At 38.6% G+C, this 25,067-nt stretch overlaps 2 protein-coding genes across 4 annotated transcripts in view; both read right to left on the bottom strand.

The window, feature by feature from the left end:
* Positions 1-384: 384 nt before the first annotated feature.
* ttc13 (tetratricopeptide repeat domain 13) lies at positions 385-10,066 on the bottom strand. Of its 2 annotated transcripts, none has more exons than XM_077511075.1 (23): positions 9,815-10,066; positions 8,713-8,807; positions 8,557-8,632; positions 8,404-8,474; positions 8,240-8,305; positions 7,617-7,709; positions 7,372-7,488; positions 7,073-7,183; positions 6,816-6,898; positions 6,592-6,733; positions 5,810-5,984; positions 5,575-5,731; positions 5,250-5,380; positions 5,026-5,158; positions 4,845-4,937; positions 4,677-4,760; positions 3,822-3,906; positions 3,631-3,740; positions 2,706-2,841; positions 2,201-2,280; positions 1,921-1,999; positions 1,763-1,842; positions 385-1,680 (listed from the first exon to the last, which is right to left on the bottom strand). In XM_077511075.1, the coding sequence occupies exons 1-23, from the start codon at positions 10,002-10,004 to the stop codon at positions 1,566-1,568; spliced, it is 2,502 nt and encodes an 833-aa protein (XP_077367201.1). In that variant the 5' UTR covers positions 10,005-10,066; the 3' UTR covers positions 385-1,565. The 2 variants fall into 2 exon arrangements, with proteins under 2 accessions (XP_077367201.1, XP_077367202.1); XM_077511076.1 differs by having other exon boundaries at positions 3,631-3,737.
* A 742-nt stretch (positions 10,067-10,808) lies between these two features.
* dpf3 (double PHD fingers 3) overlaps positions 10,809-25,067 on the bottom strand; it is a 17,206-nt gene continuing 2,947 nt past the window's right edge. Inside the window, exons 2-12 of one of the 2 annotated variants that reach the window (XM_077511461.1) lie at positions 21,377-21,537; positions 19,266-19,373; positions 17,093-17,226; positions 16,877-16,972; positions 16,626-16,698; positions 15,607-15,648; positions 13,388-13,528; positions 13,153-13,281; positions 12,175-12,287; positions 12,020-12,101; positions 10,809-11,838 (exon numbers count right to left, since the gene is read on the bottom strand). In XM_077511461.1, the coding sequence (XP_077367587.1) occupies positions 11,771-11,838; positions 12,020-12,101; positions 12,175-12,287; positions 13,153-13,281; positions 13,388-13,528; positions 15,607-15,648; positions 16,626-16,698; positions 16,877-16,972; positions 17,093-17,226; positions 19,266-19,373; positions 21,377-21,537 (1,147 nt within the window). In that variant the 3' untranslated portion in view covers positions 10,809-11,770. The remainder of the gene's footprint in view (positions 11,839-12,019; positions 12,102-12,174; positions 12,288-13,152; positions 13,282-13,387; positions 13,529-15,606; positions 15,649-16,625; positions 16,699-16,876; positions 16,973-17,092; positions 17,227-19,265; positions 19,374-21,376; positions 21,538-25,067) is intronic. The other variant, XM_077511462.1, reaches the window with a different exon arrangement.

Here is a 25,067-nt window from a genome sequence, read left to right as displayed (position 1 = left end):
ACTTGAATAAAGCATGATTTGGCCATTTTGGAGTACAGCATCAATTACAGTAGAGGCAAGTATGTACGGAAATATTGTATATATAATAGATCAATAATTGCATAATTTATCACAGCCTCCATCACTGACTGAAGGCTAGCAGGAAATTAATAGTATTGGATCATCACCATAAGATCATAACATTAGCAAGCATCAAATGGGATTTTTCCCGATGTCACCACCAAGTTAACTCAAGATGAACCAATTCAATTTTTAAAGCCATATTTATTTTTGCAATCAATTCAGTAAAACATCATCTTGCTTGCTTGAACATTCCGTGCATCCAGCAATTTCCCCAAATAAAAAATAAATAAATTAAAAAAATGATGCCAAAGAACACACCAATCCAGGTCAAACTGTTTATTGGCTGGAAAACATTCACTCAAAAATCCCTGCAAGTTTCTGCACAAGTGAAATTGTTTAAAAAACCGGTACAACTGTTGATACTTTGAACAAAAATGATTTTTATCTTGTTGACCCCCCCCCGACCCAGCCCTTCAAAGAACTGTTGCAATGCTTTTCGAAGTTAAATGAGCATAAGTAAGCTCAGAAATTTGACCCAAAAAATAATGAGTTTCAAGAATTGTTTAATTAAAAAGGGATTCCAAGAGGGCCAAATAAAACCTTGGGAATTATTAGCAAAACCTTTCACCCGCAAATGGCCACCGTAAATAATGAGAACCGTTTTATTAGATCAGATTTGTTCAATAATTTAGTATGTCCCAGACTATGAAAAAGCTTCCCCAACCCAAAGTAGAATATGTGTAAACATCACTTTAAAAAACGTTGACCATTAAACTGGAATTTTATTTTTTAACCTCATTTAACAATCACACCTAAAGTCGTCCAAACACAAAACATTTTTCATCTTTCCATGACAACCAATTCATTCCAACTTTTCCTTAGATTAGACTTCATTCAAGTACTGTATTTGGAGAACTGTTTTAAATTATGTGCTTTACTGGTGTGCTTTTTCTTCTTTTGCGTGAGTCACTTTGTGTTTGTGCGGTTGTGACCACAAACAAACCAAAATAGGATTGTTTCCACTGGATTGTCAAATTTTTAGATAAGATGTGCTGTGAACTCAAACCTAATTGTGCTGCGTTTTGTTGTTGTTTTTTCTCGCTACAAAATTGAAGAGGTGTTGCAGCTTTTCGTTTTGAGAACGCAAATCAACACAAAACGTCAACATAGTGAAACCTCAAAAGTCAATTGCACAGGTGGTTCAATTTGGAATTTGACAAAAATTGTTTGGACTGTGTGCAGGAATGGAATGTTGTGCTTTTTACGCATTGCCAATTCTTTTCTGCCTTTTATAATTAAAAAAAATGAGATGTGACATAACTCCTTAGTCTTTTGTGCTGTTTCTCTAATGTAGTCAACCTATTTTTTTACACTTGTATGGCCATAACAATCCATTTTCACTATATAACTTCTGTTTGATTATCAGCTATTGATCGGGAATCCTCAGTCATTCCATTTGTTCGACCAGACGTGTCCTGAACTAAACTCTTGCGCGTTTTGTGCTAGGATTTCTTTGAACATTGTGACGTCGAGTCTGCGTTGAGGACTTCGATCATGGTCCTAATGGACGGGAATGTCTCGGCCACAGAAGGCAGATTCTGGTACCAAGATGGTAAACTTTGGAGTGGAAAAACAAAAATAGAGTTTAGAAACTTTATCATGACGCTTATTATTATAATGCACATTTCGTTCAGCTCACCTTTTGAAGTGCATCCAGCTCTTTGCTGTTTTACTAAAACTCTCTGGACTGGGTGTCGTCATGGCCTCAAAGTCCACCAGCTTACAAGAAAATACATTTGAATCCAGTCATTTTGATTATTAAAAAAAAATCATTTTATTATATATAAATTCTGCTACCTTTCCTTTGGGGATCCGACCAGTGACCTCATTCCCACTGGCCATCACTGCCCCCATCATGACTGAGTAGGCCACCACGCTGACAACACAGAAGAAAATGCAAACTGTAGTGCTCAGCTGCATAAACGACTACGTCCAGATTTCTTTTTCATATGGAGAATATAAATCATGTATCTACGTAGTCTGTGAACTGTTTGGACCTTGGCGCTCAACTCATTCAAATGACTAAACTGAATTGATTTCTTTTTAACAGGTTTTGACGGCTGTCGGTAATGATTACCTGGAACCTCTGGAAAGTGGCATGAGGTTGCAGAAGTAATAAACCAGCGAGAGGATCAAGTTGCACACGGCGTCGGCGTCCTGAAAAGAGCAAAGGTTGTCTCGGTCAGGTGAAAAACAACAGTAAAAAAAATAATTCACAAGTTTTACATTGTTGAACTGAAGTGAAAACGGTCACACCAGGTGAGGGCTCACCAACCGTATCGTTCTTTTTTTTTTTTTTTTTTTAGTACCATGTTTACGTATTTTATTTATAAAGGAACTTTTAGACTGAACATTTTCTGAATACATCAGTTTTAAATATCTAATATGTTCGCTTTTCATATTTGCAAATAGTACTTTCTACACTACTAAAACTTTCAATGTGGAATAAAATAACATCTAAAATAATGTCCCGATAGACTTGAAAACTTTATTTTAAATATGCAATATGATTGAGCTCTCAGTAACAGGTGTTTATGCTATAATATACTGTACGCTGCTGCTGATTCTTGTAAGAAACGCACCGCAAACTCAGTGGAGAGCATGAAGACCTTCCCTTTGGTCGTCAGCTCCCTGTAGATGGACTCGATCTCCGACTGGTACTGCTGCGTGCGCTCCTCTGTCGTCTGCGTCTCAACCGAGAACAGCATGTTGCCCACCCTGGACGATGGCAAAAAACGACTAGATTGCAATTTTGGCTTTCTTTCGTGTGAATATAACAGAATGGAAATAATGTGTAATTAATTTAATTATTAACTCATTCACTCCCAGCCATTTTCACAGAAACAATCCCGTTCGCTCCCGGCTGTTTTACTGAATTTTGACTGATTTTGCAAGGCCAGCAGAATATTGTGTTCAATTGCTATAAAAGCATGGAACCTGTCAAAAGAAAAATTAAAGTCTCTTCTTTCATCAGGGAAAAAAAAGTATGTTTCTATCTTTTTCCGTTTTGCAGCAATTAGCATTAGAAGAGAGCTAAGTTTCATCAGTTTTCACAAATCTATTTAAAATTCTATGTAATTTAGCTTTTTTTTTCTAGATGGCCCAAGTTGACCTCCTTTGCTCTGCTGCCACCTGCTGGCCGGACACTTAAAATATATATATATAAAAAAAAACAAAAAAAAAACAAAAAAAACAAAAAAAAACGTATTTACACGTTATTGGGAGCCAATGAGTTAAGATTTGGGGAATAATACCAAAATTCACAATTTGTCCTGAACACATTCACTGCCAGCCCAAAAATGTATCATTTGACGTCTTTTTCCGTCAATGGCAGTGAATGAGTTAATTTTTTGAAATTGAAATTGGAAATACTGGTAACCTTTTGGTTGAATATGTCATTCACTTGCATGTTTTTTATGTGTGTAGTAAAATTGTTAGCTACATGTCCTGAAATTTCATAAAAATGGCAATAAGAGGGTTTAATGATGATGATGATGATATTGTCACCTGTCTCCCGTGATGGTGATAGTGAAACCGTCGTACTCTTTGCCCGGGTCCTTCATACTCGGCACTTTGGAGTTGACCGTGAAGCCATCTCTGGTTTTACTGTTAAACTGCTTCAGGAAACAAACACATGAGCTGCAAATGCATGACGACAACACTGCGCAGGTCCACCGTTTCCCTCTTTTCATCTTTACCTTCATTATAGGAAGAAGGTCCTCCACTTTGTTTACGTTCTCCAGGGCCTGGCGGACCTCTACCAGCCCTTTAGGGTTGTACGCCCTGGTAACATTCAAATGATAGAAGTTCATATAGCTAAACTGCAAACAGCACAAACCATACACAAAGTTAATAATAATATAAAAAAAAAAAAAAAAGTTTAGCGAAACGGAGGTTATAACTATACAATTAAGAGGAAAATAACTGCAGTGAGACTGTTAAGGTGTGGAGTTAAAACATTGTTCAAACTAAACAATTTAAAGCTAATATGAGGGTTGTCAGGCAATTACAATTTTTGATTGTAATTAATCGCATGACTTCAATAGTTAACGCACAATTAATCGCAAGTTTTTAAATCTGTTCTAAATGTACAATAAAATATTTTTTTCTAGGTTTTCATACTCTTGTTAACATAAAAGTGGGAAAAAAATGTTGAACTAATAGAAAAATGGCTGCATCTATTAGTCATTGATATAGTAATTTCATAATTCATAAAATTGAGTTAAAATTAAGAAGATGTACTGTACTATAAAAAACAAGTGTGATATTAATTTGTGTCCGTCATTTGTCTGCCACTAGATGGTATAATAGCATTTGTTAGCCTTTGGTGACAGCTGAGTGCATTTTTCTTTTCATATCAACAGCTATCTAATCTTTAACATGAAGTAAGCTGTGAAATTCTGCACATTTTTAAAAATTGTAAAATACAATCTCCTTCCTTGCTTCCTTTCTCCAAAATCAAGAAAAGAGATATGCAAATTTAACACCACCGATTCAGGCTGAAGCAAGTAAACAATGGAATTTTTAATAAAATCTGTGACGTGAGCGCGCACCCGTGGTAGACCAGTATTCTGTCTTTGATGAAGTGCAGGATGTTGTCAAAGTAGGCCAGGTATCTGATGTTGATAATCTGGCCCCTGAGGGAAGAAGGGGGGGGGGGGGGGGGGGTGCTTTTGAGAAAACAGTGCATCGAAGGGGATGTTAATAAGTGTTGCTTTCACCTGATGAGGTTGATGTGATTGTTGAAGCCACGACTGAGACTCCTGGCAGGCATCTGGTCTAACCACAGAACCGGCTGGTCAGGATCCGCAATCCTACAGACAGAGAAAAAAAAAAAAGGTTATAAGAGTCCAGCTCACCCATAAACAATGAAATCCTACAAACCTCATTTCGACTTCCTACCTCCTCCACTTGACGGCGATGTCAAACATGTCCCTCCACTGCATCTGCCTGGTCTTGCCGTTGACGCGTACTTTGGCGTTGCTCCACGTGCGCTGCATGGCCTGCATCACCTCAAGTGTGGCCAGGCCCATGGCTGCACACAACAAAGGACAAACTGTTATTTCCTCATCTCATTTGTTCTTAAATGTCACTGCCTGAGCGCTCATTGAGGTCGTTTTGGGTACCTCTGTGTATCCTCTTGTTCGGCAAGAAGCCCGGCGTGTCGTACTGCATCATCGCCCCCAGGTGGTCGGCCGTGCAGATGAGCTTCTGAACGTCACCGCTGTAGGACTCAAAGTTCTGCGGCAGTACATCCCTGAAAGGAAAGAATAGAAGAGTAGCTGACTGAATGCAAGATTTGGTTTTATTCTAGAAGCAACTACATTCACAAAATGTAGGCTTATTAAGAGTGGGAGATGTTATATCAAGATAATTTAAACTACATTGTCCATTCATGGACTTACGTACTGGACTGAGAAACTTGGGGGGTGGGGGGTGGGGGGGTTATACTTAATATGCGGCTGTAGGCCGGGCTGCTCCTCGTAGTCTTCTATGAGAAATGGCAGATTCTTGGCCCAATGATTCTTAAAGTTGCCCGGCAAGTCCTGGTCCACGTTATACTCGGCGACCGGGACGTCCAGGTGGGAGTGCAAGTAGCGAGAGTACTCTGGTCAGGTGAAATAAAAACCACAAGCGTTACTCAAAATGATCTGGAAGGTCAGACTGCCGCATTGACGGCGCCCACCTCGGAGGTATTTGACTTTGAGGTATTCGGAGCTGGCCTTCTGTCCCAGCAGTGGGTCGTTGAGCATGACTTTGGTCTGCGCTTTGATGCCCTCGTAGAACTGCCCCATGGCCACGTGACTCAGGCCCTTCATGTACTGGCACACTTCGTTGTACGGCTCCAGCTGCAGACACCTCTAAAGGGAAAACACAACATTCACTTGTCTTGAAAGGAAATGAGAGGTATGTTTGTGTATAAGGGTACAATGTTTCCCCAAATATTAGTAATTTCTTGACTTTATTAGGGAACCAATCATCCATTACTCACTCACCTGTTCACTGTTTATGTGCTCAGGCCAAAGCACTGACTAAAATAAAAATATGGTGCCAAGCCACTGTGTTGTGTGAAAGACACTGGCTAATAAATTTGTGATACTCTTATAAAGCTCTAATGCCACCATTTTGTGGAATCTCTGTGTGAAAGTGGTACGTTAACTCCTCGCTTGTGAGAGTAATCAGAAGCATGAAGTGTGGACCGACTGAAGTTACGGATGTCACATAAGTACAACCCCCCCAAAAAAAAACAATCAAAATCAAAATAAAGGCATTTTAACTCCTGTAACACCCGAATGTCTCCTCTGGGCATCAATAAAGGATATCTTATCTTATTTTGACAGGGCCTCTTTCACACAAAGATCCTGCAAAATGGCCGCGCTAGATCTGAAACAGAAGACACGCCCATTTATCTATATGGCGCCGTTTCACATTTGCGTAAACGTGTGCACTTCGTAGTTGCGGGTCCACCTTAAAGTTGCCGATGGCCTCCTGGAGGGAGCCGTGGTGGTAGAGCATCATGCCTCGGAGCTGCAGGGACTGGATGTGGTTCTGGTTCAGCATCAGGGCCTTCTGGAAGCTTTCCATTGCCGCCTCAAAGTCGCCCAACTCTCTGCGGGGACAGCAAGGACGGAAAATTAGAGTGGAACAGAAGTGCGAGCAAAAAAAGCACAAAAGGAAGTTAATTAATATACCTGTAGGCTTGTCCCAGGCTCTTGTAAGCGTCTATGAAGTCAGACTTGAGCTTCAGCGCTTCTTTAAAAGTCTCAATGGCCTCCTGAAGATGCAACAGAGCTTGACATCACTTTTAGGACCCATGAATGGTGGATTTAAGGATTAAGTAGCATTTTTTTTTTTTTTTACCATAATGAGGGTCTTTATTTTTAGACAAAAAAATTGAAGGATCTACGGACAACTGTTTAAGACAGTTTTGCCAAATTTGACAGAGCACCTTGAGCATGCCTCTGTGGAAGAAGGTGAGGCCTTTGTAAAGCATGGCGATAGGCTGATTCTTTTTCAGCTCCAAAGACTGCTGGAAGTCCTCCGCCGCCGCCACGTAGTCCTGGTAGAAGTGAATGGCAACAGTCAGCATGTACACACACACAAATATTGGATAAAAAAAAAAAACAGTGGTGGGAGGGATCACTTTCTCTGCTGAATAAAAAACACTAGGTGGTATCAGGCAAGTTCCTACTACCAATTTGCACAACCTGGCACTTATATAAACACACTGTGTATTATATTTCATACCTCTGAGATAAAGAGTAGTGTTCCTCTGTGTCTGTAAAGTCGAGCTGATGGTTGCAGCTGGATGGCTTTGGTCAGGTCTGCCAAAGCCTCGCTGATGCGACCCAGAGGAGACAAAATCTACACATAGACAGACACAGCAATGTTGTTATAGCTGAACATTGGGTTAAATGTGTGTTGTTTTTTTTGTTTTTTTGTTTGTCAGGGAACAGGATCTTTTGTTTTCGTATGGGGTAGTGGCAGCTAACCTCTGCTCTCTGCTCGTACACTTCAGGCCAGTTGGGTTCCAGTGTGATGACTCTGGTGAGCTCATACAGTGCCAGGTCAGCATTTTTGATATCCTGTCGAGCACAGGGGAAAGCAACAGCAGTTACAATGGTTTCAGATGTAGTAATAATAATAATAATAATAATAATAATAATAATAATAATAATGATAATAATGATAATAATCAGGGGAAAAAAGTATATTCTATTCGTTTCTGTATTGCAGCAATTAGCATTAGAAAATAGCTAAGTTTCATCATTATTCACAAATTTGATTAGAATTGTTGGGAAAAGCTTGTTTTCATCATGGCCCTGATTAATCTATTACACTCTGCTGCCACCAGCTGGCCGTTTTTGTAATTACCACCATTTTTTCACCCTTTCTCTGCAGTTGAGAGGCTGCATCAGAGCGTTCTGTATGCTCTTGCATTAAAAAAACAAAAAACGTATAAATACGTCTTTGGCACACTTAATACATTTAAAATAGAACATATTTATACATCCTTGGGAGCAAATGAGTTAATAATAAATGAATGTAAATGACAAAAAAAAAAAAAAAAAAAAAATCACAAATGGCAGCCATTCAACAACTTTATGTCGCTCACCTGATGACTTTTCTTGCCATAGGCGATCCCTCTGCCATAAATGGCGCTGACCAGCTCGGGGTCACTCTGCAGCCAAAAAACAACAACAAAACAAAACAAAACAAAACAAAAACACATGCAGCATCATTCAGATTTTGAGATCGTTTTGCAATGTTTGAAGGTACCTGCAGCAGGAGGGAGAAGTGTTTGATGGCTTCATCATAGAGGCCGTTACCGATCAGAACGTAGCCAATGGCTAAAAATAAAAAAATTAAAAAAGCACACAAGATGTAGGTGCATAACCAGGATATAAAAGAGGCTCAATTCGGACAACGTACCGAGTTCCTCATTTGTGTTGACATTTTTGACGGGGTAGGGAATTTTCTTCTGCTCTATAAATAGTTTGGCTTGATTCTATAAGAATACAAACAACATTTCCAGATCAGATGATACGTTTATGCTGTATGAAATATTTTTCTGGTCCTTGATCTCACAAAAATTTTCTCAGCGTTGAGCGAGTAAACTGATTCGCAGGGTTGGTTGCTGCCCTCCTCGCAGTTTGGATCGTCCAGCTGCAAAATGGATGATTCTGAAGAAACATGTGTTGGACATTTAGGGCCCAAACAAAGGGCTGTACAAAGTAGACCATTATTCTTAGTCATAGGAAGTAACGAAGTACAAATATTTATAGTCTAGTGCTGTCAAAGTTAAAGCTCTAATTAATTAATCATAAAAATTATCACATGAATTATGTATTAATGCAGAACTAACTATTAATATTGACGGAGATGATTACGTTAAAGGTAGCACAGCTTGTGTTTCAGCAATAAACATAACTACATGCATTAAAGTAAAGCATTTAATAAATGTTTGCGTATGACATTCAGAATATTTGTTCATGTTAACTATTTAGAAAAAGAGGAGGATGAGCATGTGGAAAAAATGTTGAAGATGTCCTTATCGCATTAAATGTCAAAATAATTAACAGAACAAGTGCTCGTTAAATTTGGCGGGCCAAAAATGTTGAGAAAAAGTCTTTAATTAAGCAATTAATCGTGATTAATCAAAACTCTATTAATCTAGCTGAAAAAATTTTATCGTTTGACAGCTCTAATTTATACTCAAGTACAGCATGGAAATGTTGCCACAGGAGTCTTGTATGTCGACTTGCCGCTCGCCGTTTAGCTCGAATAAACAAGTATTTAATTCATTACCCATAAGAAAGAAAATCAGTAGAATGGGAATTGTTTTAGATTGTACTCACAGCCTTTATATTATTCATTCAATACTTTAACTGTGTTTGTTTTCATGTCTGATACTTTATGTACAGTCTATAAAGTTGTGTTGAGGAATTAGAATTAATGTAAAATCTAAACAGGTTGCCACTTGTATATTTTTTTCAACATTTACACCAAACCAGTTGTTTAACATTCAAACACTTGACTGAACAGGAAAAAAAATAGGTCGCCGGCGGGCTGTCAAAAGCATTGCGGTCACTAGCTACGGTACGTTAGCATTAGCAAGTTGAGTAGAAGGACGTGGCGTTTAGAATTTAAACACCACTTTGCTGCCCAGGATTCCCCCCTTTTCGTTTACCGCAGTCCGCCGCGTAGTCTTCCCAGTCAGACGTCGAGCTGCACCCCTGCTTGTGGAGCTCGCTGTTGAATAGCGTCAGCGTAGAGAAGAACTCGGTAGCCAGCGCCACTCGACTCAGGTAGCCGCAGAGCAGCGAGAGAACCGCGGTTCGGCTGGCAAGCTCCATGTTGAGCGGTGAGAGCGCGTGCATGCAATTACTCCGTGCATGCACTTCCACCGGTCCGGAGATCTGCAGGCCACGCCCCCTACCTCTTCTTTTTATTCTTGTCGATTCATTGGATTTGAATGGCGTGGGCAACCCGCGCTCAAGCAGCCTTACCGCCACCTACTGGACTAGAGTGTATTTTACGTAAATTTAGATTCATTTACAGTCTTCCCTCGCTATAACGCGGTTCACTTTTCGCGGTCTCGCTGTATCGCGGATTTTTTTTTAAGTGCAATTTTGCATATATTTTTTTTTACAGTAATATACCCATTTTATAAAATTTATGAAGGTTTGAACATTGTCAATGTTTGAACAAGAGAGAAATGTGAGAACATGTAAATGCCTCAACGAGAAAAGTGTATAAATTGTGCGGTCGGGGATTTTAGAGCCTTAAAACATTTATAAGAGTTGTAAAACATAAAGCTAACTACTTCGCGGATTTCATTTATTGCGGGTATTTTTTGGAACCTAACCCCAGCGGAAAACGAGGGAACACTGTACAACGAAAACATGTAATGCGGGTCATTAGTGGTGTGTCCCCCCTTATTTAAGTATTGTTCCGTAATATATATATATATATATATATATATATATATATATATATATATATATATATGTATATATAAAACAAATAAATTCAGGTCTTTTCCATCTAACAGACACATCCGCAGCGTTTGAGAGTGGAAACAGAAGTGTCTTGATTTTTCACCATTTTCATGCCTGTTCTGTTTTTTGTTTTACTTGCCAATTTATTAAAAAAAAAAAAGTAACTTACAATATTCTTCTCTGTAGCATGTCAAATATACAAGACATTTATTTTATTTTTGTTTCACAAGGGCTTGAGTTTAAAACAAAATTAAATGAATTACATACAGGTTGAAATGTTAAAAAATAAAAAGAAAAAAGAAAAAAAAACACTTTACCAACATACATTTTTACAAACATTCTCATTCACAGATTTACTACTTTTCAGTTGAATTGTACAGTTTAAGTGAGATCATTAAAAAATAAAAATAAAAAATAAGGAAATTGAAATGAGTTATCAAGAGACGTGCTTGAGCCGTGAGGTAGACCGATGAGCGTAAGGTGGTCTCTGCTACATGAGAGGTAGAGAGAGACAAACAAACAAAATAAAAAATCAATCCAAATTAAAAAAAAAAAAAAAATGCACTGGACTCTGTGTATGTGTGTATGTATAGAGGGGCCCGTGTAATCATATGTACACTGTGGACACTTCAGCAGGTACACACTCACTGACACAGTCTAATGATTCAGATAAAAAATGGTGAAACTGGATTTTGAAAGTTGCCTAACAGCCCCAATTTGCCACAAGGCGGCGCCATAAGATCTATATCGACGCCAAGTAAAGAACTACGTTGAAATTACGTCAGAGATGTAAAATAGCGCTGACAGAAAGACCATCCTAAACATTTTTCGGGGGGCATCAATTACTCGTTTTTTTTTTGTTTTTGTTTTTTTCACTAGTGGTGGCAGGCCTCGCTCTGTATCCCTGGTGATTCCTGTATTAGACAGATGGGGGATGCTAATTGTGACAGTCACCTATGCCGTCTAATGTGGCCAGAATACAGCGTCAAAATTCATTCATTTGGAGGATACGCCATGAAAAGGTTTATGTTATTTTCTTCTCTCTCTTTTTTGATGAATCCCATTTAACATCTGTACCTAATGAAGTGACCATTGAAGGCATGTAAAGACGATATTCTGTGTGTACACTGTGAGAGTAGTTGGCATTATGCATCGCCAAAGGATGAGGCCTTGTCCTTCAACAGGTCCACACACACGTGACAACTCCAACTCCCTGTGGACACAAAATATATATTATTAGAATTCTCCTATAAAGGATTTGCATGAGACCTCCTACTAGAATATTATGATTAAATGCTGAGCATGTTCACTAATGTTACGGTAACCAGCACAGCATTTCAGTTCAGATTCAGCATTCACAATATTTTGCATCCACTAGTTATTTATTCCAAAACCTTCTGGAGGTTGAGTCATGGCCGGCTTGAGGCAGTACATGTGGTAACCTCGGTCGCAGTCGTCACAGAACAGCAGCTGATCCTGAGTGTGACACACATATTCCATTATAGGATGTCATCAAATAGATAACATGATTCCTTTGAGGTGTACGTACGTCGTTTTCTGAAGTGCCGCAGAGGCTGCAGGACTTGCACTCAATGCACTGCCACTGGTAAGTCCTCACGGCGTGCATCATGTTGTCGGTGAACTGCAGACATGTCGGGTGGCCTGTGCATATGTGGAAAATCAGGAAATCGTGTATATTTAATGCAAATACAAAGAGTCCTCGAGTTATGTCGGAGTTCCGTTCCTACGCTAGCGATGTAACACGAATTTCCCCATTAAAGTCAATATTTACATCAAAATAATTTGCATAAAAAAATCTAAAATACATTAAAAAAAAATTTTTAAAAAAAAGATGGTAAACTTACCATTAAAAAAAAAGGCAAAGGCGAAAAAGCCAAAGATACTCCCACAAAGTGTACAAGCGCTAGCACTAGCTAAGGGCTAAATAGCGGACGAGGGGAAAACACTGCAAGCTATATGGCAGATGAGGAGCCAAAATGGCAGATGGGGCCAAAATGGCGGACCGGGCGTAGCCGTTGTAAAGTCAAAACGCTTTAAGTCGAGTGCGCCTTAACTGGAGGACTCCCTGTATTACAATATAAATCATTTGGTTCTGTCATAATACTGCTAATGACAAGATGTCTCTGATAACAACCAACCTCTATAAACCTACTGTAAATGTCATTACAAATTAAATTTGGTCAAATAATGACTTTATAGCACATTAGCATCTATGCTAGCAGTAGCAAAGAAGCAACTACTGTGGCTACAGTATAGCTAGTGCTTTAGCACTAGTTAGCAACTTTCATTATAATATTAATATTTTTTTGGTGGGTAAATTTTTTTCTTTCTTTTTTCCCCCACATTTTTAGCTAGCCTAATATTATAAATATCAGGTGTAGAAAACAAAGTGTAGATGAATTAGCGCGACAAATTGTTGACAACATGATGTTGCTCTGACTGTTTTGTCAGTGGCTCAAGTTAAAAACCCTATTGACTTTTGCACCAGCAATCTTTTGAGATTTACCGGAGCGTCCGCAATCGGAGCAGGACACCAGCTCCTCGGCCTGGCCCGTCTTCCTGTTGGAGTCCTGGTCACCCAGGCAGAAGTCGCAGTAGTCATTGGGAATGATGATGCCATCAGGACCCTTCTGAGCTACAGTGACAAACAAGTCTCATTAGGAAGATGCAGCTCTTATGTAAACCATTACATGATGTTCCGTCATGGTGAAACTTGGTTTGCGTAGTTAAATGCTTAATACGTTTGTGGTTGTCGGAGGGTCGCGGGGGGGACGGGGCCGGCTCAATCTCCTTCTCCTCGTCGCCACCTTCCTCCTCTGCCAGGTGAGTGTGCGTGTAGTGATAGCTCAGGCCAGGACGGTTCTTGTAACGCTTTCCGCAGACTGTAAAGCAACAAGAACCAAAGAAACATTACGTTAGAGAGCCTTCATAATTAGTTTTTCTATGATTAAGCCTGACTTGTTGGTAATTACTGCTTTAATGGACAAAAAAAAGTTAGTTTACGTCATATTGTAAAACTACAGAAGATGTTAGGGTCATGACGAAAAGAGAAAAAGTGCTACAAGAAAGTTGTGAATATGAGAAAATTAATATAAATTTTACATACAAAAAAGGGGTTTACTGGAATACTTTACGAATATTTAACTGTGGCTTTCATTTCCCACATGTGGGCATTAAGTCAATAATATACATGTCATTGTAAATAGGGCCCGACCGATTAACTCATTCACTCCCAGCCATTTTCACAGAAGCAATCCTGTTCGCTCCCGGCTGTTTTACTAGAATTGGATTGATTTTTCAAGGCCCACAGAATATTGTGTTCTATTGCTATAAAAGCGTGGAATCTACTAAAAGAAAGATTAAAGTCTCTTTTTTTCATCAGGAAAAAATGGTATGTTTCTATCTGTTTCCGTTTTGCAGCAATTAGCATTAGAAGTGTGCTAAATTTCATCAGTTTTCACAAATCTATTTAAAATTGTAAGTAATTGAGCTTTTTTTCTAGATGGCCCTGGTTGATCTCCTTTGCTCTGCTGCCACCTGCTGGCCGTTTGTGTAATAACTACCATTTCTAGCAACCGTTCTTTGCAGTTGAGAGGCTGCATCAAAGCCTTCTGTATGCTCTAGCATAAAAACAAACAAACAAAAAAACGTATAAATACGTCTTTGGGACACTTAAAACATAAAAAAAAACGTATTTACATGTTATTGGGAGCAAATGAGTTGCCAAAACAATTGGCCAATTGGGCCAAATGATTATTCTATTTATTACCATTATCGAAGAAAAACGACGTTTCCAATGCTGTGAAAGCACCTTCAATGCACCATTTTTCTTGTGTAGCATTAGCAACTAGCAAGTGTGTAGCGTATGTTATTTTGCCTATTCTGTTGTCTCTAAGCGTCCTTTAATGACACCGCAGTTGGAGTTAACCATAAAACTAAATACACAATGTTAAGAATATTTAATACAAAACTTTTTTTTTTCTAAAATAAATGAATAAAAAAGCACTACAGTATTTGCTACAAACGTTTTAATTAATAACTGGAAATCTGTTAAGAGAAGAAAGTCTAATCGAAAGCATGTCAATTGGGTACTGAAGCCATTGTAGAAGTTTCCATCATAGTCCTGCAGCCATTTTGTCGCAGGCTACAGAACTACAGTGGGTATAAAAAGTCTACACACCCCTGTTTAAACGCTAGGCTCTTGTGGTACAACAAAATGAGACCGAAATTTTTTTTCAAAACTTTTTCTACCATGAAATAAAAAAATAAAAATAAAAAATAAAATAAAAAATCAATCAATAAATAAATGAGATGGCAGTCAGTCTACACTTGCTACCATTTAAATTTACCACAAATAACGTTCAGATGGTCTAGTAGGCTTTTCCTGACATTTTGTTTTGCCTTCCACCAGAAGCCGTAAGGTATTGTTTTAACGCTGATTGGGAAATGGACTGTTCAAAATGACCTCTACCTTTGTTTTATGCCAAAAAAGTTTTTAAAAAATATTTATTGTTATGACCAAATCAACTAAAATAATTAAATTTAAAAAATCCTAAATAATTACATTAATTAAATTAAAATTAAAGTTCATTCTTGGTTTCATCGTACTACAACATAATTTCCCAAATGTGTTTGGGAGATTTCAATTTTTTATACTAAGACACTCCTGCAACGTTATGTTTTTTCCTGGTTTCATTTTTTTATTCATGACAAAAACTTGACATTTCAACATGGGTGTGTATACTTTTTTTTTAATCCACTGTAAACGGCAATTTGTCCAAATATTGTCACAACTTTCCCTACAATGGCAACATCTGTGGAAAACATGCGTGCGTCAAAGCCAGCCAGTTAGCCCGTCGGCATGCCTTTTAGAAAGCATTGAAAAGCGTTAATGACATGCTTTTTCAGCCTTAAAAGCCATTAGTGACAGCACACAGGAAGAACACTGGAGGAGAGATACCTTCTTCAGCCTTTTTTGAGTTATGCTTTTGTTTGTGTCTATCTGGAACAGAGGAGACACACAAGCAAAAAAAAAAAGAAAAAAAAAGAAAAAAGAAAAGACGGGCAGGATTCATTCATTTTGCTTTTCCCAAAAGAGGTTCATTCATCAGTCCGCATCTGCAATCCTTCCTGTAGGAGAGGAGCATGCTTATGAGGCAGGTCGCATAAACAGCCCGGCCTCTCTTCATGCTAGGTGACAGGAAGTGACTTGAAGGGAATTTAAATGGCTTTTTATTACAAACAGAGCAATTCCATGATCTAGGGCAGTGGTGTCAAACATAAGGCCCGCGGGCCGGATCAGGCCCGCAAAGTGGTTTAATCCGGCCCACGCGACGATTTTATTAAAAAAAAAAAAAGGTAAAAAAAAAAAATTGTAATGTCTAATTAATCAGTCAGCCACAATCAACATACAGAAAATTTGTAACTTCACAAGCAGTCCTCAGATGAGCAATGCAACTTGTTGTCCTGGATGTCATTATTTTACACACAACTTTAAGTTATGGTTTGTTTAATTATTATTATTTTAATCATAGACCGAAAAACGTGTAAAATACGACACAAATTCAATTACTGGTAACACAAATAGATATGATAAGGATTAGCGTCCTTATAACGTCATTAACTGCGCCACGCAATGCATTCTGGGAACAATATATATGCAATACAGGTAGATTTAACACGTCTAGGACTCAGTGTTGCCGCGTTCCATTTGCAATTGTATTATTTTTTTGGAACAATATGATTACAGTTGAGCTCTGTAATTTAGGACTGGTACACAAATAGCGAAAATCTGCATATAATTGACGTTAACGTATAACGTTTTTAAGTTATATACCGTTATTTTACCGATGCGGCCCACTTGGTAGTATATTTTCCTTCATGCGGCCCCTGAGCTAACATGAGTTTGACACCCCTGATCTAGGGTATGTACGACGCACACGCACAGGATAGAATTAGAATTTGGTTTTGGCGTCTTACTGTCACAAACGTAAGGTTTGTCCTGGTCATCCGCACTGACAACTTCGGTCTTCTTACGACTGGAGCCTTTGTTCTGTAAAGAAAACACAGCACGTTGTGTTAAAAAGACATCAACGAAAATTGAGGGTAGTGAAAATTGCATTTAATGTTATCTGATTATAAAGTGTTAGCGCAACAAATTTATTTCTGAAGAGATTGACAAATAGTGTACAAGAAAAGTTCTATACTGATCTGAGGGTAGTTTGACTCACTTTGCCTCTGTTTCTGTTCTTCCTCTTTGGCGTATCCGCATCGAAGTCTTCGTCGTCTTGAAAGGCGTCACCGTTTTCCTCGGCCTCTAGCACTCTCTACGCAGGAAACATGCAAGAAGAGAGCTTTAGACGTGAAAACAGGTCATAAAAGGGACGAAGGGTTAAACAATGTAGTGTATGTTAACGTGTGACAAGAATATGATTACTTATAATCACCTGTATTTCCAGTAAAGTCTCCTCTTCCTTGCACACGTTGCTTTTCTTCTCCAAGAGGTTGTCGCTCCTGAGGAGGGCCTCTAGAGCTGTGGCCTCCCCCGGGGGGCCCTCGCGTTTGGGGGCCAGCTCGGCCTCTGAGGAAAAGGAAAGTGAGCAGCAATTGGATTTTTTTTGTTTTCTTAGATGGCTATTATAGAATAAACAGAATAAATTTAACATAGAAATACTGTAGTAATGTTAAATAAAAGTTAATTTATTAACAGAATAAAGTACATATTGTCTTGTGATAGAATATAACAAAATGTGATACTCCATTTTTAAAACAAGACATTTTTTAAATGAAATTTAAAAAAAAAAGTAAATTAAGAAAAGAATAAAATAATGTGTCCATCAAATTTGAAAAGTATTGAATTTAATAGAATTGAAGCAATGAAGTACTTAATACGTAGAAATTAACAATTTAACGATAGGAACCATTTATAAAAAATAATTTATAATAAAAAGAATAAAAAATGTGCTTTACATTTTTAAGAAGAGAGCATGTATCATTGATTTACGGCGGGCGTTGCACTTAATTTTGTTACGATTACTTTGTTGTTATTTGTAATAGAGTGTTACGATAATACCAAATGCTTTTGGACAGAAGTTTATTTATTTTTATTTTTTTTTGTGAGGTGATTGAAACCTCGTGACTTACACTTTCTGTCTTCTGTGTCAGATAATATTTATCATGTATGTTAATTAGGGATGTCCCGATCACGATTTTTTGCACCCGAGTCCGAGTCTGAGTCACCTTATTTTGAGCATCTGCCGATACGAGTCCCGATCCGATTCCTCAGCAAAGTATTAAGGAGGGAGAAAAAAAGTACGTCCAAATTTTGTGTATTTTTTTTTTTTAACAAAACAATCCCAATAATTTCAGGGGGGTGCCATCAGAAGTGCACAAAATAATACATAAAAATAAATAAAACATTTTGTTTGACAAAATATTTACCTCAGGATGATTTTGTTGCTTTGTAGCCCCTCTAATAATAATAATAATAATAATAACAAAATTACCAAAAATGAAAACCCCGATCATTTTCTCCCGATACTGATCAGTTGAAAATGACGTGATCGGAACTCGGTTTCCGATCACGTGATCGGGACATGCCTTATGTTAATTTAGGCTAAAGAGTAAATAGATTTCTTTAATTTCTTTTGTAAACAGACAATGTTGTTTCAGTTATTTTTTTAAACACAAATTTTCAATAGATTTCACGAACAAAAATGTTTTTTCACTTTTAGATTTCACTCTTTTGTTCGTTTTCATGAACTATAATAACCTTGCTCTCAATTTCCTCTCAAACGCGTAACACCAAACAAGTACTCCAGTCAAATTCAGCTTTCCACCTATTTGACGTTGTCCTTGTACATGTACCTCCTCTCACTCTTGCACACACACCACACACTGCTGCTCAGGAAGTATTAAATAAACATGAAGCCCTCCTTAAAAAAAAAAAAAGAAAAAAAATCCTGTGAGGGGAGCAGTCACATTCCACGCCGTGTGTTGTCATTGATATCGGGGCTCGGTGCACAACTTTTTCCCCAACATGTTTCAAATTTTTTTTTTGGTTTGTAAAATAACTCCTCGAAGTCAGTATTACATTGCATCTGGAGTAAAAACAATGGCGGCAAATCAGAAACAAAGACTCGCCCTTAGTGGCTTCCCTCCCCTCTTATCGGGTTCCTGGAATGCATACATACAAAAAAAATAAACAAAACAAAAAAAAAACACTTCGTAAGATTCTCTTACAGTCTAATGCCTCATGGTCAAATGATTAGAGGCCCAGTTAGGGGGCTTCTGTACCACAGTGGTCGCGTATGTGCATGTGTGTGTGTCTGTGCGTGTTTCTACACAACAGTGAGAGGGGGCATTGATTCGGGGGAGAGAAAATGAACCTGGAGACCTGGCTAACCAGAGCCAGATGGTCCGATAGTGAGCCTTGAAGCCACACACACACACTGCAATCATATTATTGGGTTTCCCTCATGCGCTGATTTTGTTGTTGTCCCCATTGACATGAATGTGGTTAGTGATGAAAACCAGAATCATTTCTAAGCCGGACACACAAGAATTACATGATTGTGTTGATTATGCACCTGTGTGTGTGTTTGTGTGCGTGTTGCCTACCTAGCCGAAGCTCACACAAGCGAAGTTGGGGATCCAGGGGCGGGTGGAGTCGCCTCTTCTTTCGCCAGCAACGCGCCGGGTAAGCGTACATCTGTCCCGACACCCTGCCTGGCACAAACACGCACGCACACACGTATAAGGGAAATGCACACGGGAGTGCACAACGGCACATGAAGAATTTTAACAAGCACTGTCAAGCTTCGCATTGGAACAAAACTGCCATTGAGCCCTAAAGACACACACAATTATTTCAGTGTTCTGGCTAATGATCCACATATTTCAGGAAATCCCACTTAGGCTGTTTGTCACGATTTGAATGGAGAGTTGGTTTATTTTTGGTCTCCACGGGGCAGAAAGGGGTGAAGAAAAGGAGGCGGGAGAGGATTCAAATGCAATATAATGTGCGTCAGGTCCGCCCGCAAAGTGCAGGGTGCGGCCGGCGCGGCGCCGTGGAGGGAGGACAGGCTATTTGTGTCCGGCTCGATGCAAAAGGAGCACAAATCTTCCTGTTCTGTTGGATTTTGTGCGACACAGGTGCAGAACAACTCATGAAATATACAAAAAAGATGGCGTCCTCTTTGCTTATTTCTGAAAGGAATATGCACTATTTTCTTCCATTTTAACATCCTGTAGTGGTCCTGTGTCCTGATATTTTTGTCCATATAACAATAGACCAGCGGTCTGCAACCTGCGGCTCTGTAGCCACATGTGGCTCTTAAGTCCCTTTAGGACAGGGGTGGCCAAGTTCGGTCCTCGAGAGCCCCTATCCAGCCTGTTTTCCATGTTTCTCTCCACTAACACACCTGATTCATGATCAGGATCGTTGTCCGGCTTCTGCAAAGCTTGTTGATATAGCTGATCATTAGATTCAGCTGCGCTGAAGGAGGGAGACATGGAAAACAGGCTGGATAGGGGGTCTTGAGGACCAAACTTGGCAACCCCTGCTTTAGGATCTCTAAAAAAAAATAGTAAAAAATAATTATTTTTTTTCATATATTTTTTTTACATAAAATATTATTTAAATGAATTCATTAAAAAAAATATAAATATATTCACAAAATGTCAGAGCCCAGATTTTTAAATTGTCAAAAAAAAGAGACAAAAGGTAGATGAAAAGTTTTTTTTAATTACCTAAACATGTCTAAAAAGTGAATAAAAAAAACTGTCCAAAAAGGAAGATGAAAAACAGACAATTATGAAATTCAATGAAATTATCAAACATATCAGAGAACTGAATGAAGGCAGAAAAGAAAACATTCAAAAACTAACCATAAAATGTCCAAAAACAAAAGGAAGAAAATTACCGTAAAATGTCTTTAGAATTGCCCCCCAAAAAATTGATTTTTAAAAAGGCAAAAACAAACAAAAAAAACAAACTAAAAAAGTCAAAAAATAAAAGAAGAAATCCCAAAAATTACCATTAAATGTCTACAAAACTGCCCCCCCTCCAAAAAAACAACAGAAAATTGATAGCACAAAAAGGCAGAGCCCCCCCCCCCCCCCCAAAAAAAATAAAAAATAAAATAAAAAGTAAAATAAAAAATAGCCATAAAATATCTAAAAACAGAAGAAGAGAGGTAATTGCCAAAAATGTCAGAAATTTGACAAAAGGTAGAAGAAAATGAATCTCAAAATATTGGATGTTGCATATTTTTCTGTTTTGGTTGGACTCTCAGTACATAAGGCTAATACTAACACTGTTTCGTTAATCATTATGTTCAAATGTTTTGCAGCTTCAGATAGCTTCTTTTTGTGTGTTATTTATTTGGCTTAAAATGGCTCTTTTCACAGTAAACGTTGCTGACCCCGGCAATAGACTCAGCAGCATCCTATGGAGGTTTTCGAAAACTCAGCCCCCAAAGCCAATTGCAACTAGAAATTTGGTAGGCATATCTATCAAGAGTAGACCCACAAAAAAGCCTCTAGAACCCATGCTCAAAAAGATACAGGAAGTCTGCTATTTTGGTTTGAAACTTCCACTTTACGATCATTTTCGCCGTACCAGACATGTTGACATTAAATTGTGAACATTTTAAGCTCCGGTCACTGAAATATAAACATAGGAAAAGTGGTGAAGTTTGACAAGCCTTGTGATTTCCTTCAATCCTCACCTGGTTGGCGCTGACACTTCTCCATCCAGATGTAGCAGTTGTTCTGGGCAACGCCGGTTTGCGAGTCCAGGAAGGGCATCCGCACGCTGCGCTCGGCGCGCAGGCGGGCGTTGTAGCTGCGGCAGTGCTCGATGGCGTCCTTGTAGAACTGCTCGTCCAGCCTGGACAGAAGGACACGCAGTCAGTAACACTGGTGTGTCACGTATTGTGACACATATTCTGTTTACGTGCGTCCGTGTCATTTTTCTGCCTTATAATAAACATGACAAGCCACTCAAAAATACTGTAGGATAACAACTGACTGACGATTTTACATCCCCTTCTAAACGACTTCAAGACGTGAATAATCAACGTTAGATAACTATTCCGTGCTTCCAACCCGCAAATGAAAGAAGGATGGCGATGCCTGCATGTAAGCAGGACTTTGTATTTGTGCACAAACAATCTGAAGAGGCTCTGTGGATGTCTCGCGCAGATATGCAAAGAATGCCAAGTTGGGCAAGGACCCGCATGAGGATTTCACAAAGATATTCACTGTTTGGATGGAAGGGTGAGCGCGGGGGTCAAGAAGAAGAGAGAGGGAGGGATCAGTGGACACTTCATTAGGTACTCTATCAACATCTAATACAAGAGGTGGGAAGTAAGACGAACGTACACTGATAAAAAATATTTTTTCCCCTTGTAAATATTACCTTGGTTTCACAATTATATCTACATTTTTTTTCAGTTATTTACATTTACTTAAAAGCATTAGGTATACTTTAATGTGCTACACGGTTTTTGTGTGTCATGTTTTTACAGCAAATGTTGAAGTAAATTTTAATTTTGGAGTTGTCATTTTTTTCTCCACTTAGAAATGAATCCTAAATTCTCCCTAAATCCTCTTCTAAAATGTTCTCAGATTTTCTGAGTAGAAAACTTTCCTATAGTGTTTTCAAGTAAATATTACTCACTTTTTTACAGTGTACTATAGTGGTGACTTCTTACTTTTACGCCCTGAATTTGAAAACAGGTCAGCGCTTTGTATTAGACAAAATAGGCTCGTTATTTCTCAACTTCCACAGGTGACACAATGCAAAAAGACACAGTTACTGTCATACTAACTGTTTTTCATCTGAATTCTGTAATTCTGCCTTTATTATTGTGCCCGTATAAGTTAGTGTGAGTGAAAGACTATGTCGCGTTCTGACTAACGTGCAATTTTGGATTTCTTCAAACTCTTGGAGAAATGATAATAATGCTCATTTTCTCCTCCGCCTGACTTTGGGTCACCTTCTACTGCTTCCTCAGGCAACTTCATGCGCTCTTACATAAGCGAGTCACCACAAGTGTGTGCCGTCACGTGTGTTCGTATGATATTCAATGGAAAAAAGGCAGTATTTCCTCTTTGTACGATGCTTATGTAACCTTACGTTGGACTCTTTCAAATCAGATTTCTACCCACATTTGGAAAAGGAAGGTATCCCATTACAAATGCTTTTTTTCCCATTTACTAAATTGTGCCACTTGAGAGCAAAAAGTGGAATTAGATCCTTTGAACCATGAAGTGTAAATGTACCGCTTCAGTTCCAACGTGAATCAGACGGTATTCTGGACAACACGGGAACCATCTGGGAAAAGCGTTTTTCTATCCCACCAAGGCATACTTGGATGAGTTTGATGCAGAGGAAGCGAACGAGACACCTTTTGGGATGAACTGGCATGTCGATTGACCTCACAAAATTCCCACAGAGGCAGTCGCAATATCGTGTGGTAAGTCTTCACCACAAGAGTGGAAGCTGTTATAACTGCCAAATAGTTTTTCCATAGTTGATATGAGCTGGATAGCGGGAGGTGGAGTGAATGTCGGTTCATTATTCCAAATCTTCCTCGTCTGCCACATGTTATATTCATGTACCTCACTTGAGCATTTTGACTTCCTCTTTTCCCGAAACAGCAATGAATCAATGGTAAACTCATCAGTGCCGTGGTAAATCACTGTCAGGTGCTACGGGAAGTGAAACCGCCACGTGCTCGAGCCATATACTGTATCTTACTCTGTAAACAAACACAATGCGGCTCAACTTCTGGAAAGCGGCACCTCAAACTTGCTAGATTGTTTAATACGGCATCCATTGAACCAAGAGTCAAAGCGATGACAATTGTTTTACGAGCATAATAATTCATACTGTTCAAACAAGTGATGTTGCACTTTCATAAAAAGAAAACATGTATTCATTTTTTTTTTTAGTTCTTGTTTTATTCTACAGATTCAAATACAAAAAAATGTCAAATGTCAGAGCATGAAAAGTAAAAAAATAAAATAAAAAATCACATTATGTTTAACACCAAAATGGCTCCAGACTAACCTCTCTTCCTGTTTACTTCCTCTTTCAAGTCCGTTTCGGCGGCAAACGAGCCGATTAACCGGAACTGTATAAGCTTGTGTCTTGACAAACAGGAGGGAATGGTGGAGGTTCATGCAACCATTTAGGGCTGGTTGTAGGCAGAGGCAACAGAGAAGGAGCGGAGTGGGAGGGGGTAAGATAGCATAAATTGGGTCGGGTGAGGGGGTTTGACATATCTCGGGGGGGGGCACACGTGTTCCCTTTCGACCCGTGTCACCCTCACACACACACGGGGGGGAGAAAGACACAAAAGGGAAAAGGTGGATGGGGGATTAGAAGGGACATCAGGGAGGGGGTTGATGGGGAATGGCTTAAAATGTCCCCGATGCAGCTGGGGTGAAATGGATGAAAAGATGGATGCATGGATGGATGGAGGGCAAGGTTCCCTCGTTGTGATTTATGTATGTATGTAGTACATGCAACCAGACTGAGCCCCCCCCTTACAGCTCAAACCCACCCCCAGAGCCTCCACCACGCCGTTATGGGGGAGGGGCACATGGCGACACAACATATAAAACAAACACATAATAAAAAATACACAACCCACCGAGCCCAACCCCCATACACAATAAAGAAATCTATAATAATAACGTTGATCCAGACATGGAAGTAATGTAATGTAAGGATAAGGACGCTTAATCACATATCATATTTCAACTGTGGGATATTGCATATTTATATTATTTTGTATATTTCGCATTATATTATTAAAATGTACAGTAAAAAAAAAAAATTGCAAGTTTTTTTTTTACCTTTATTTTTTGGGGTGTAAAACAAGCAAAAAAAAGACAAAATTTTTAGGTTTTGGAGTTTATCATCAGCTTTTTTATTTCAGATTAAAGCAGCAACAACATCAAAACATTTGCAGATTATTTTTTTTAAATATATTTTGGAATTTTTTTGGTGTTTTTGTAAATTTGAATGATTAGACTAAAACAAGAACAATCATTGTATTCTGAGCTTTCTATTGGTCAGCCAGGTGTTTTGTTTTAATTTTTAGACTAAATCAACATTATCATACAATTTGGATTTTTGTTTTAATTTAATTTTATTTTTTTTAGCTTTTTCAGAGGAATCCTAGACATTCTTTGGAGTATGATTTCCTCTGCCACAACGAACTAAACAAAGACACTGTAAAAAAATAAAAATAAAAAATAAATAGTGCACAACCCTAATGACTACCACCATATTCACAATAAAGAAGGCTCTGTTAACATTTGGCAATAAAAAAGCCAATATGATGACTGAATATGCTAGAAATTGCTGCCCCTAAAGCTTGACTGTTCTAACGTCACAAGGGCCTT

The sequence above is a fragment of the Festucalex cinctus genome, chromosome 21, assembly GCF_051991245.1.
Source record: "Festucalex cinctus isolate MCC-2025b chromosome 21, RoL_Fcin_1.0, whole genome shotgun sequence".
NCBI lineage: Eukaryota > Metazoa > Chordata > Actinopteri > Syngnathiformes > Syngnathidae > Festucalex > Festucalex cinctus.
Note: the sequence above shows the minus strand (reverse complement) of the source record. Positions and strands in the feature narration are given on the sequence as shown.